General features: G+C 41.7%; 1 protein-coding gene across 2 annotated transcripts in view; it reads right to left on the bottom strand.

The window, feature by feature from the left end:
• LOC115097963 (E3 ubiquitin-protein ligase Itchy) overlaps nucleotides 1-13510 on the bottom strand; it is a 278895-nt gene that overhangs the window by 237160 nt on the left and 28225 nt on the right. For both annotated transcript variants that reach the window (XM_029614171.1, XM_029614172.1), the window contains exon 2: nucleotides 8992-9082. In XM_029614171.1, coding sequence (XP_029470031.1) covers nucleotides 8992-9082 — 91 coding nt within the window. The remainder of the gene's footprint in view (nucleotides 1-8991; nucleotides 9083-13510) is intronic.

Genomic DNA, 13510 nt, shown 5'->3' with positions numbered 1-13510 from the left:
GTATATCCAATCAGATGGTCTAGTTTGCTAAGCATTCATGTGAAGATACCGATAGGGCTCCTAAAAAGTCAAAAGAAAGAACAAAGAGAAAGAACTGAGCTCCCTGCTTGCCACTTTTTTGGATCCCTGTCTGTGCTTGCTTGCCAAGCCGGTCTCACACATCGGCATACATTCTGTGGTCCTTGCCTGTCTCATATGGTTGGAAACTGTCTACGAGCTTCTTAGGACCAGTCTACAACCTCTCTCCCTTGGACTGCTGTCCCTGGACCGATAAGAGACATCTCTGGACTACAAGGAATTGTTTCCTGCCTAAGCCATGGGTGTAGCTAAACTCCCTGTGTGCATTAACAGCCCCTGAGACAAGAACTTGGACCAGACTGCTGAGACTGCCAAATGTCTGCACAGTCCTGCCAAGTATACGTAAGACCAAGCTAGCTTACTCTCTTTTATGCCGAGTATTTAGACTTCAATGCATGTGGAAAGGGCAAATTGAAATTAATTTGGCACAAAGTGATTTGAAGCACTTTTGAATCCAGAATGATTTAAAAGTGTTGCATAACAAATCTAAGCAATGTCTACTACAACTGTAAGCTATGGGGAACTACTGCATGTCACAATAAAACTTCACAAAAAAAATATATCAGAAGTGTAAAGAATTCTGGTCTGAAATCTAAATTTCAGATATTACCTGGCAGCACATCTGCCCTACACCACCATATAATTTCTATAGAATTCTACAGTGTCCCTCCTTAATTCCCTTACTTTTCCTATCTGTCTATCTTGAATAAACTGAAAGCTCTATGAAGAAGGAAGGGACTGTGTCTTATGGCTATTTATACAGGACTGCATGTGTCTAGCAGGGCTAGAGAAATGATGAATAGTAGCAGTGGGCACACAGATTGTCAGAGGGATTCTATATTAAATTTTTTTTCAACAGAAGAAATAAGTGACAGATTTAAAAATATATATATATGTATATATTAAAAAATATTGTCCCAGATGAAAAATGTGCCCAAATTCCTTCAGGGCCAGCATGGTTTAATGCTGAAATAATGGAGGCAGTTAAAGCTAAAATGGAAAGAAAACTTAAATAATGAAAATAGGCAAGAGCTAAGCACCAGCAAGTGAGATGTAAAACAGTAATAAGACTGGCTAGGAAAGAATTTGAGAAGAAGCTTGCTGGTGAGGTAAAAAATAATAAAAATGTTTTCATTTGAAGCAAAAAGCCGTAAGAGAGAATCTGAGTTGCTCGATGACAGAAGAGCAAAAAAGAGGTACTCAAGGAGGACAAGGAAATAGCAGAAAAAACAATGAATCCTTTGCCTCAGTCTTTACTGAGGAGAATGTTGGGAACAGGTCCACACCAGAAACATTCTTTAATGTGTGGAGATTCTGAGCAACTAAAACAAATATCTGTGACATTGGAGGGTGTAACAGATCAGACTGACAAATTAAGGAGTATCAAATCACCGGGACAGGCTGGCATCCCTCCCAGAGTTCTAAAAGAACAAACATGGAACTGCTAATCTATCATTTAAAACAGCCATGATACCTGAACACAAAGGTGGCCAATTAATGCCAATTTTTAAAAAGGGCTCCGGAGGTGATCCAGGAAACTATAGACCAATTTGCCTGATGTCAGTGCCAGGCAAAATGGTAGCAGTCATTTTTAAAAAAACAAAATCACTGGCGATATAGACAGACATAGCTTAATGAGGAAGAGCCAACGATTTTAGCAAAGGGAAGATCTGTCTTACCAATCTTTTAGATTTTTTGAAAATGTAAAAAACATGTAGATAAAAGTAATCAGGTTGATTTTGTGTATTTGCATTTTCAGAAAGCATCTGACAAAGTCCCCCATGGGAGACTCCTCAGGAAATTACAAAATTATGGGATAGAAGGCAGTATCCTGTTAAGGACTGGTAACTGGATAAAAGACAGAAAGCAGAAGGTAGATCAGTTCTCCAAATGAAGAACAGTCATTAGTGGAGTACCACAAGGACTGATACTGGGACCTGCGCTGTGTAACATTCATAAATGATCTGGAAAAGGAATAAGTGAGGAGCTCAAACTTGCAGATAACACAATTATTCAAAGTTGTTAAAATAACAGTGGAAAGTACTGCAGAGGGCCCTTGTGTGACTAGGAGACTGGGCAACTGAATGGCAGATAAAATTTAATGTGGAAAAGAGCAAAGTGATAGACACAGGGAAAAATAATCCCAACTGCAGTACACAATGCTGGGTTGTGTATTGGGAATCACCAACCAGGGAAAGGAGCCCTTGTGAACAATACATTGAAATCATCGGCTCATTGTGTATTATGTGCAGTTTTGGTCACCATCTTAAAAAAAATAAAATAAAATACAGAACTAGAAAAGGTGTAGAAGGTGATGCAAAAATGATAAAGGGGGACAGAATGGCTCCTCTGTGCTTAAATGTTATGTTGGTTAGAACTCTTCAGCTTGGAAAACAGACAGCTGAGAGGGGTCATTACAGAGGTTTACAAAACCATGAGTGGGGTGAAACTGGTAAATAATGGGCATTAAAAAATATTTTCACTCAGTACACAATCAAACTGTGGAATCTGCTGCCAAGAAGACATGATCTAAGTGACTAGCATAGCGGGATTTAGAAGTTTGGACAAGTTCCTGGAGGAAAAGTCCATAAAACATTAGCCAGGTAGATTAAAATAACTTTCACTATCCCTAGGACTGAACAACAGGAAACATCTACTTTATGGGATCTGCTGGGTACTTCTTTCCTGCCTGATGGTACAGGGAAGGTGGCTTTAGAGTTGGGTAGGAATTGGGCAATATTTTGGGGAAGGGAGGCCTTTTCTGAACGGATGGGCTCTACCTTAACAAGAGTGGAACTAGGCTGCTATCGTTAACCTTTAAGAAGGAGATAGCGCAGCTTTTTAACTAGATAATGGGGGAAAACTGACAGTTGCTCAAATGTGCATGGCTCGGTATGATGCATCTTTGAAGGATACTCAAAAAAAAAAACCAGGGAAATTAGAGCAACCCTACAGTGAGGTTGCAATAAATGCTAAAGTAGCCCAGGTGCCTTTAAGTACCGGTAAAGAACAGACAGAGTTGAAAGATTCCAAATTACCCCTGTCATCTGATAAGCAGATCATTGATATAAACAAAAAATATAATTTGAAATGTCTGTTTACAAATTCTAAAAGGCTAACAAATAAGATGGGAGAGTTAGAGTGTATAGCACTGAATGAAGAGGTAGATATAACTGGCGTCTCAGAGATCTGGTGGAAGGAGGATAACCAGTGGATACCAGGGTACAAATTATATCACAATGATAGGATGGATCAAATTGGTACATTTACATTTATTAAAATTTGTGAATCGCCTAACATGAATGACCTAGGCGATGAACAAAATAACATACATAATCATAAGCAAATACAAAACCATACAAAGTTTTAGAGCAACTATTAAACATAAAATGTCAGCTCAAATCATTAAAAACAAAAATTAAAAATAAGAGCAAAATATCTTAGTACAAAATAATAAATAAAACATCTAAAAATAAGGTAAATTAAAAAGAAAAGTTTTAATATGTTTTCTAAAGTTCTTTAGCGGAGAGGTAGAGAGAGGTACTAAAGAGGACAGAGTCAAACAGGTTAAAAATTCTGCAGGAAACAAAATGCAATATTGAATCTTTATGGATTGAAATTCCATGTGAGAAGGGGCATAGAATAAGTAATGGGGGTATACTACCGTCCACCTGTCCAGAATGAACAGACAATGAAATGTTAACAAAAATTAGGGAAGCTAACAATATCAGTACCACAGTAATAATAGGTGATTTTAATTACCCCAGTACTGACTGGGTAAATATCACATCAGGGCATGCTAAAGAGGTAAAATTTCTAAATGAAATAAAGGACTGCTTTTTGGAGCAGCTGGTGCAGGAACTGACAAGAAGGGGAGTTATTTTAGTCCTTAGTGGAACACAAGATTTGTGCAAGAGGTGACAGTGTTGGGACCACTTGGGTATAATGATCATATCATCAAATCTGACTTAAATGACTGGAGGGAGGATACTAAGGAAATTACTGCAACAGCATTTCATTTTCAAAAGGGGAGGCTATGATAAAATGATTATGGTTGGGGAAAAAGAAGCAGCTTCAAAGGTTAGGAGTTTAAATCAGGCATGGATGCTGTTTAAAAATACCATCTTGGAAGGCCAAACCAGATGTATTACATGCATTAAAAAATGTAGAAGGAAGGCCAAATGATTGCTAGCATGGTTAAAACGTGAAATGAGAGAGGCAATTATAGCCAAAAGAACATCTTTCAAAAACTAGAAAAGGGATATGAATGAAGAAAACAGGAAAGAGCATAAGCTCTGGCAAATTAGATGCAAAGCATTGATAAGGAAGGCAAAGAGAATTTGAAAAGAAACTTGCTGTGGAAGCAAAAACTCATAATAAAACATTTTCAGGTACATGCAAAGCAAAATGCCTGTAAGGGAGTCAGTTGGACCATTAGATTATCGAGTGGTAAAATAAGGGCAGTGGGGGAGGACAAGCCCATAGCAGACAGACTAAATGAATTTTTTGCTTTAATCTTTATGAGAAAGACATAAGGGAGATATCCATGCCAGAAATTATATTTAAAGGTGACGATTCAGAGGAAGTGAAACAAATCTCAGTGAATTTGGAAGATGTATTAGGGTAAATTGACAAACTAAAGAGTAGCAAAGCACCTAGCTAGATGGTATACATCCCATAGTGCTGAAAGAACTGAAAAATGAAATTGCAGACCTCCTGTTAGTTATCTGCTATCATTAAAATCAGCCATGGTACCCAAAGATTGGAGAGCGGCGAACGTAATGCCAATTGTTTTAAAAAATGGGTTCCAGGGGCAATCCAGGAAACTACAAACTTGTGAATCCGATGTCAGTGCCAGGCAAAATGGCAAAAACTATAGGGGTAGATTTTTAAAGCACATGCGGGGTACATTTGTGCGCGCTACCCGGCGCGCACAAATGTACACCCGATTTTATAACATGCGCGCGCTGCCGCACGCATGTTATAAAATCTGGGGTTGGCGCCCGCAAGGGGGTGCACGCTTGTGCACCTTGCGCATGCTGAGCCCTAGGGAAGCCCAATGGCTTTCCCCGTTTCCTCCGAGGCCACTCCTAAATCAAAGCAGCTTCAGAGGGAACTTTCCTTCCGCTCCCCCCCACCTTCCCTTCCCTTATCTAACCCACCCCCCAGCCCTATCTAAATCCCCCCCCCCCATCTTGTTTTCTATAGTTATGCGTGCCGGCCGGCTGCCGGCGCACCATCCCCCGGCACAGCCGCTGTGCGAATTCCTCGGTCCCACCCCCAGACCAACGCCCCACCATTGACCCCGCCCCTTTTTCAAAGCCCCGGGACATACGCGCACCGCCGAGCCTATGCAAAATAGGCTCGGCGGTGCAGGAGGGTTTTTAAAGGGTTATGCGTGTATATTACGCGCGTAACCCTTTGAAAATCTACCCCATTATAAGGAACAAAATTACTGGGACAAAGTCAACATGGATACAGCCAAGGAAAGTCTTGCCTCACCAAATTGCTATATTTTCTGAAGGCGTGATAAACATGTGGATAAAGATAAGCCAGTTGATATAGAGTACCTGAATTTTCAGAAAACATTTGACAAAGTATCTCATAATAGACTTCTGAGGAAATTAAAAAGTCATGGGATAGGAGGCAACGTCCTGTTGTGGGCTGGGAACTGGTTAAAAGATAGAAAACTGGCTACATGGTCAATTTTCTCAATAGAGAAAGATGAATAGGTGAGTGCCCCAGGGATATGTACTGGGACCGCTGCTTTTTTAACATATTTATAAATGACCTGGAAATGGGAATTATGAGTGAGATGATCAGATTTATAGGTGATACAAAATTATTCAAAGTTGTTAAATAAATCATAAGAGGATTGTGAGAAACTGCAAGAAGACCTTTCAGACTGGGTATCCAAATGGCAGATGAAATTTAAATGAGGATAATTGTAAGGTGATGCACATAGGAAACAGCAACCCAAATTATAGCTACTCAATGCAAGGTTCCGGATTAGGAATCACCACCCAGGAAATGGATCTAGGCATCATTGTGGATAATATATTGAAATTCTCTGCTCAGTGTACAGCAGCAGCCAAGAAAGCAAACTGAATGCTAGGGATTATTAGGAAAGTAATGGAGAAAAATAACAGTCATAATGCCTCTGTAGTACTCTATGGTGTGACTATACCGTGAGCATTGTGTGCAATTCTGGTCACCGCATCTCAAAAAAGATTTAGCAGAATTAGAAAAAAGTACAGAGAAAGGCAAAACAAAATGATAAAGGAGATTCCCCTTTGAGGAAAGTTTAAAGAGATTAGGGGACTCCAGCTTGGAGAAGAGATGGCAGAGATATGATAAGAGGTTTAGAAAATATTGTGTGGAGCAAACAGGTAAATGCAGATAGAGTTGTTTACTCTTTCAAAAAATACAAAGACATGTAATGAAGTTACCAAGCAGAAAATTTAAAACAAATAGAACATTTTTTTTTACTCAATGCATAATTAAGCTCTGGGACTCATTGCTAGAGGATGTGGTAAAAGCTGTCAGTGTAGCTGGGCTTAAGAAAGGTTTTGACACATTCCTGGAGGAAAAGTCCATAAACCAAGGTGGACTGGGGAAATCCACTGCTTATCCCTGGGATAAGAATCAATGGAATCTACCTTTTAGGCTTAGTCACTGTTAGAAACAGGACACTATACTTGATGGTCATTTGGTCTGACTCAGTATTCTAAATTTTATGTTCTTACATATTTGCAACATAGACTGGTCACTGTTTGAGACTGAACGCTGGACTTGATTGATGATGATCTGATCCAGCAAGCATTTCTTCTGCCCTTTGTGATGGTACATATGCAAGTACACACATACAACAGAAGCAACTCCTCCCCAAATTATAACAACAATTCAAAAAGAAAGGAGAGGGTAATTATAATTTCCCCAAACAATTCTTTAATCAAAAAATAAACATTTTTTTCAAAACAAACTAACTAAATGAGTAGAGATGGTATCAGGACGGAGTGCCTCTGTTCTAATCCACTGTCTCTCGCCCGCAATGTGCCTCAGGCAGTATCAGCCTCAACGGCACTGTAATTATAATCATCCACCGTCTCCCTCATAAACTACCATATTTTTTATTTGATCTTTATACCTTTGTTTCTTTTCACCAAATACAAAAAGCATATATCTTTTATAAACTTACTAACTAACCTATCCTAAACCCACATTAAAAAACAACAAAATACTTAGCTTGTATAATCCGGCGTTCAAAAAAGGTTTTTGCTGTTCAAAATTTTCCCAACATGGACCATGTTTCGGCCAGCAAGCCTGCATCAGGGGATAGATTTTAAATCTATCACCACCAAAATTCAAAGATGTGTTGGCGTTTTAGTGGTGATAGATTTAATGTGGGTTTAGGATAGGTTAGTTAGTACGTTTATAAAAGATATATGCTTTTTGTATTAGGTGAAAAGAAACAATTAAAGGTATAAAGATAAAAAAAATACGGTAGTTTATGAGGAAGACGGTGGATGATTATAATTACAGTGCCGTTGAGACTGATACTGCCTGAGGCCCATTGCGGGCGAGAGACAGTGGATTAGAACAGAGGCACTCTGTCCTGATACCATCTCTACTCATTTACGGATCGATACTGTAAAACCGCGGGAGAGCGGACGAACACCCGCTCTCCCGGCGCACGCACCGGCCCTTCGCCGGTGCGAGCGATCCAGTATGCAAATGAGGTGACGCGGTGCAAACGAGGAAAAGGAGGCGCTAGGGACACTAGCGCGTCCCTAGCGCCTCCTTTTGGCCTGGAGCGGCGGCTGTCAGCGAGTTTGACAGCCGACGCTCAATTTTGCCGGCGTCGGTTCTCAAGCCCGCTGACAGCCACGGGCTCGGAAACCGGTCACCGGCAAAATTGAGCGTCCGGTTTTCGGCCCGACAGCCGCAGGCCAAATTCAAATTTTTTTTTATTTTTTTTTTACTTTTTTTTACTTTTAGGGACCTCCGACTTAATATCGCTATGATATTAAGTCTGAGGGTGCACAGAAAAGCAGTTTTTACTGCTTTTCTGTGCACTTTCCTGGTGCCGGAAGAAATTAGCGCCGACCTTTGGGTCGGCGCTAATTTCTTAGAGTAAAATGTGCGGCTTGGCTGCACATTTTACTTACTGGATCCCGCGCGCATACCTAATAGGGCCCTCAACATGCATTTGCATGTTGAGGGCGCTATTAGGTGCCGCGGGTGGGCCACGTGTTTTCCTCCCCTTACTGAATAAGGGGTAAGGGAAAACACGCGTCCAGAGCAGGCTGACAGTGCGCTCCGACGGAGCACACTTTACTGTATCGACCTGTTAGCTAGTTTGTTTTGAAAAAAATGTTTATTTTTTGATTAAAGAATTGTTTGGGAGAATTATAATTTCCCTCTCCTTTCTTTTTGAATTTTTGTATACACATACACACATGCATGCCATTCACAGCCAGGGTGTAGATTGAGCAAAGAAAACTGCAGGAGGGCTCCCAGGGCACGTACAGGAATGTGCTGGACTACAAGTCCCAGCAGGTTTGGCAGGAAGAACAATTACTCTCAGGGGCTCTGGGGGTGGAGACTCCCAATACCCTTTCTAAAAGGTCACAGGCATGTTGCCTCAAGAGGAAGCAGAGGAGCAATGAAATAGAAGTGATTTAAAACCTCTGATGTTCTCCGTTTAAGACTGCTGAGGGGGGGAAAACATTTTTACCTACAGAAGTCCCTTTGAAAATTACCCACTTCTATTCCAATCCCATTGTTTAGAATTAAAGCTAATATTGTTTATTTAAGCATTAGTTCCCAGAAGTCTCTAAACTAAGAGGAAAAGAGCTAACTAAGCTCATGAACAGCTAGATAATAATTCAGTATCTTCATATTAATACTCACCAGTGATCTGAAGTTGTGATTTCATTGTAAATCCATTGACAGACCCCGATCGCAACCTACTGTCAGCCATATCACAGTCTGGATTGTGAATCTGAATAAGGAAAACAAACATTAAATTACAGAATTGAAATTTATAACCGCTTTATATATTTATATGCATACAACCCAGAGATGTAAAACCAAACTTCTTCTGTTTGAAAATAATAAATCCCCATTTATTGTCAGATGAACACTGGTTACTGTAGTCATATGGAGCTATTTAGCCGGCTATGTGGTGCCAATGAAAATCCAACTACAGTCAGCGGATCCTCACAGCCACTTAAGTTTTTAGCTGGACAAGTCAAGGGCAGGGAATGGGTGGATCAGGGAGGAATCTATTTAACTGGATAAATTTACTGGCTAATTTGATATTCCAAGTTAGCCAACTGATTTATCCAGACAACTCTAGTCGGCCCAAAGGGCTATTCATTTCATTTCATCTATTAAAATGTATTAATCGCCTAACACAAATAGGCCTAGGCGATGAACAAAGCAAACGTACATAATAAAAACATTAATTAACACATACTTCACACAAGAAAAAGAAAAAAAAATTCAGTTTCACAGAAACAAAAATAAGTAATACCATATAGTGGTACTAATTATACATTAACACTGAATCAAATTTTCTATCACTCATCAGTTGGTATTAGCAGAGACTCATAACAATTTCTCTACTTACAATATTCTCACTTTTTACTGATAACAATAATCTCACTGTTATTCTCCAGGAACTGAATTCTCACTTACAGACTATTACATATTATAGGCACGCCAGAACAAAAGCTCTTTTAAAGCCAATTTAAATCTTTTAACATCATCCAAAGACCTCAATTCAAAAGGAATGAGATTCCATTGAGTTGGTGCTGCTATGGAAAAAGATGTCTCCCTAGTGCTAAACAGTTGTGCATGTCGAACTGAGGGGATCTCTAAAAGGTTCAACTGAGATGATTGTAAAGTTATCCAGTTATACATAACCAGATAACTAAGTATTTAGAGCCGTGGCTACACCGCTGTATATACAGCACTAATTGGCCGGTTATGTATAACCAGCTAACTAGCAGAGCCACATGATGGCTGAATATGGACCTCATAGTGTACAGCAAGACATCTGCCACCACGCCTCCTTATTCTAAATGGGATGGTCCAGTTTCTTTATGTCAGAGAAAAACTAGACCACTTGTCTGTCAGAAAGATGATAAAGTGAATGCACAGCTCTCCAACCCTTTTGTCTTGTTGTTAAAGTACTAATGAATTCAATCTACTGAGGACCTTGGTAAATCTGTAGGTAGCACATGGAACTCAGCATGAGGAACAGTAAGAAGTGGAACTATACAGTTAGCCAAAGGACAACTTTATTTTGCTACAATGTAACAGCTACGAATCTCAGTGTGGGAGTAGAAAATGCCAGCAACTTTGACCAGGACAGTCAAATCCATAGCATTCCTATGCTACTATGGCCTCTGCCATGGGCACTACTACCCAAAAGGAGCCATACCACCGGGGCTTGGTACCGACGGTTCTATCAACAATACTGTCCCTGGGCTTTTCTCCTTTTCCACAATATCTAGGGTTTCCTTGCATCAAGCTTTTTCATCTTGTTGGAATAGGAAAGTTCCAGGGGGATCACAACTTCTTCATCCTCTACAATTCTTCCAAACTCATGGTCTCAGCGCTATTCCGATACAAAGATGTTTACATAATTTCTAGTGGATCAGCTGTGGCAGCATTTTATGCTTTGCTGTATACAGACCTTCTAACATCAGCCAGACATGAGCCAGAGATGAGATGTGTAAAGTTTTGTTTTACGGACAGGACCAGATTAAGGGGCAGGCCAGCTGGGTGGCGGCCCGGGGCACCTGCCTGTGGGGGCTGCTGAGGGCTTGCGGTTCTGACTCTCCACCCAGGGCTGCAGGAATGGTTTGCCACTGCCCATACTCCCATCCATCCACCTGCAACGCTCCCCAGTTATCGTTTGCTGCTGCTGCAGGCCTGGAAGGTCTCTCTCCACTGGAGGCTGTGGCTCATGCGAGGCAGAGCAAGGCTGGGAGGCAGTGGGAGGAGCCAAGCCGGCAGGGTCCACCCCTTAGCATAGGCAGCTATTGCCTGCTGGTACAGGGGCAGGCAGGCCAAGCAGCAGCTTTCGCTGAGAGACAGAAGCACTGGACTGGTCTGTCCCTATGCTGTCAAGGCCGAGGAAAAGCAGGAGGTGAGGAGCATCTCCCCCCCTTGGGATGCCACTCTGACCTGCCCAAGACGCCCACCTGGCTCGGACCAATCCTGTTTACAGAATCTATATTTATCTGTTTTACCATTTTTTTTCAATGCTGTGAACCATCTTGACTGTAATCCACTATCCTGTGCTGCAATTATAAATCTCTCATCCTTAGATTTAAGCTTCTCTCTCCATGGCCATTCCTGAGTTAGGTTTTGATCTACATGAGGGGTTTCTGAAGCAACTCTATTTCCTACTATATTTATGATTTTGCGAATTGGTCTTCCTTATGTGCTATTCAGATTCTTTAAAGAGATTTTGTCTAGTTTTGCAAATCCCATTGCTTCTTTCCCTGCATGTGCTGGTAGAATACTTGATGGGCGTGGAGAAATGTTCTTGTTCTTACATGAAACTGTTTAAGATCTTTATCAGGACTGTCTTATTTTAACACTATAGGAGGGTGTAGACATTGCAAGTTGATTGATAGCTTGTCTCTTATTTTGCGTTAAGGCATTTTTCAAAATTCGTTTTAATCTCCCACAGTATTCTTGCATTTTCTCTCTCAGCGACTTGTGCTGAACTGTTGCACCTTTATCTACCTCTAGATATTTATATACGCCCCCCGCGATTTTCTACAATCGGAGAGATGTTCTCAGTTTTGATCAATTTCCCTTACAGAAGTTTGCCTTAGCACATTTGTCCAGGAAAAGTGTCATCCTGTCGTTTTTATTTATTTATAAAATGTTGTATGCTGTCATTTAGAAGGTTCCATCACAGCGGTTCTGAGAAGCTCTTCACTGCTCAGAGTTGTAAAGCTTCAAGTTATCTACAACCAGTCTCTAGAATTATGGTGAAATCCAAAGTGCAGAAATCAGCCAACTCCGGTCCTGCTGCAACCGTCCCTTCCTGACGGCTACACTCCGCCTTTCTTTCCTTGCACCTCCTCGTGCTGTTGATGGACGCCTGGCTGCCGCGGCGTCTGTCTGCCGTCCTCTCCGGCGTTGCCTCCCGCTATGCTCCTCTGGTACCTTAGGGCGCGCGCACCGTGCAGCCCTCACTCTTATTTCCTACTTGGCGCGAACCTCAGGGGCGTCCCCCTGTGATGAAGTCACGCTGCCCGGATATTTAAAGCCTACGATGTTTGTTAGCCTTTGAGTTACCAAGGGGATTCCTTACGGATGGGATTCACTCTCCGTACCCAGCTACTCTGCCTCTCGAATCTTCCATTGGACTCTTATCACTAACGGGGTACCCGCTCCTCGAGGGCCTCACTTGCTTTTCAGGTTGCTATCAGGAAACCAGTGCTCGCTCCTCAAGGGCCCATGTTCCCTGACTCGCTGCCTGCTCCTACCTTCTCTTCTGCCTGGAAGGATTCACTATCTTCAACACCAGTGAGTACTACCATCTCACCTCAGAGCTGTTCCCTGGAACCAGGTACTCGCTCCTCGAGGGCCTGCCTCCGTTCCAGCCCTAGTGCTATCTCCTACGTGGAACCGCTGTGTGAGTACATTACCTTCAAGCCTCTCAGCGATCAGGTACTCGCTCCTCGAGGGCCTGCTCTTCCTATCCTGAGGTTCTCCATACTGGGGCTTTGTGCATATTCCACTGTACTCATTATTCTCAGTTCTTTCCACTACAGCACTGCTACCGGATGTGTTGCTGTTCCAGCGCCTGAGGGATACTAGCCCAGCCGGGCTACTTCTGCTGCTCACCTCTGCCACCTCTGGTGGCTTCACCACATTGTCTAATAAAAGATCAATCTCTGTGTTTGTGTGTCCTAGGCTGAGCCTGACCTGTGACCCATCACGGGACTTCCCCCCGTGGGCGTGGTCAGCTGCCACAGTGTCCAAGGGTCCACCCAAACCTCACTAATTATAACAGGTCCTTGGAAGCAACAAACAAGCCAGATATTTAGATAACCATAATAAATATGCAAGAGATACTGTAGCTTAGCAGAGCATGCAAATCTCTCTCATGCATATTCATTGTAGATATCCTGAAAACCTGACCTGTTTGTGGCTCTCAAAGACTGGTGTTGGCCACCTCTGCCATAGTCTAAAAAGTAAATAAGTTAGAAAGATTCAATAAGTTAGTGCCAGGCAAAACAAGAGCAGTGAAAGGGAATCCTGAAATATTCTTTGCTGGATTTTGATATTAAACATATTGTCCATCTTCATAATTCAGATTCTCATAATAAACTTTATATGCTCATCAGGCCAGGATTCATTCTGTACATGTCAATGCAATTTATTATTCAGGAACGTA

Source organism: Rhinatrema bivittatum, chromosome 8 (assembly GCF_901001135.1).
Source record: "Rhinatrema bivittatum chromosome 8, aRhiBiv1.1, whole genome shotgun sequence".
Lineage (NCBI taxonomy): Eukaryota > Metazoa > Chordata > Amphibia > Gymnophiona > Rhinatrematidae > Rhinatrema > Rhinatrema bivittatum.
Note: the sequence above shows the minus strand (reverse complement) of the source record. Positions and strands in the feature narration are given on the sequence as shown.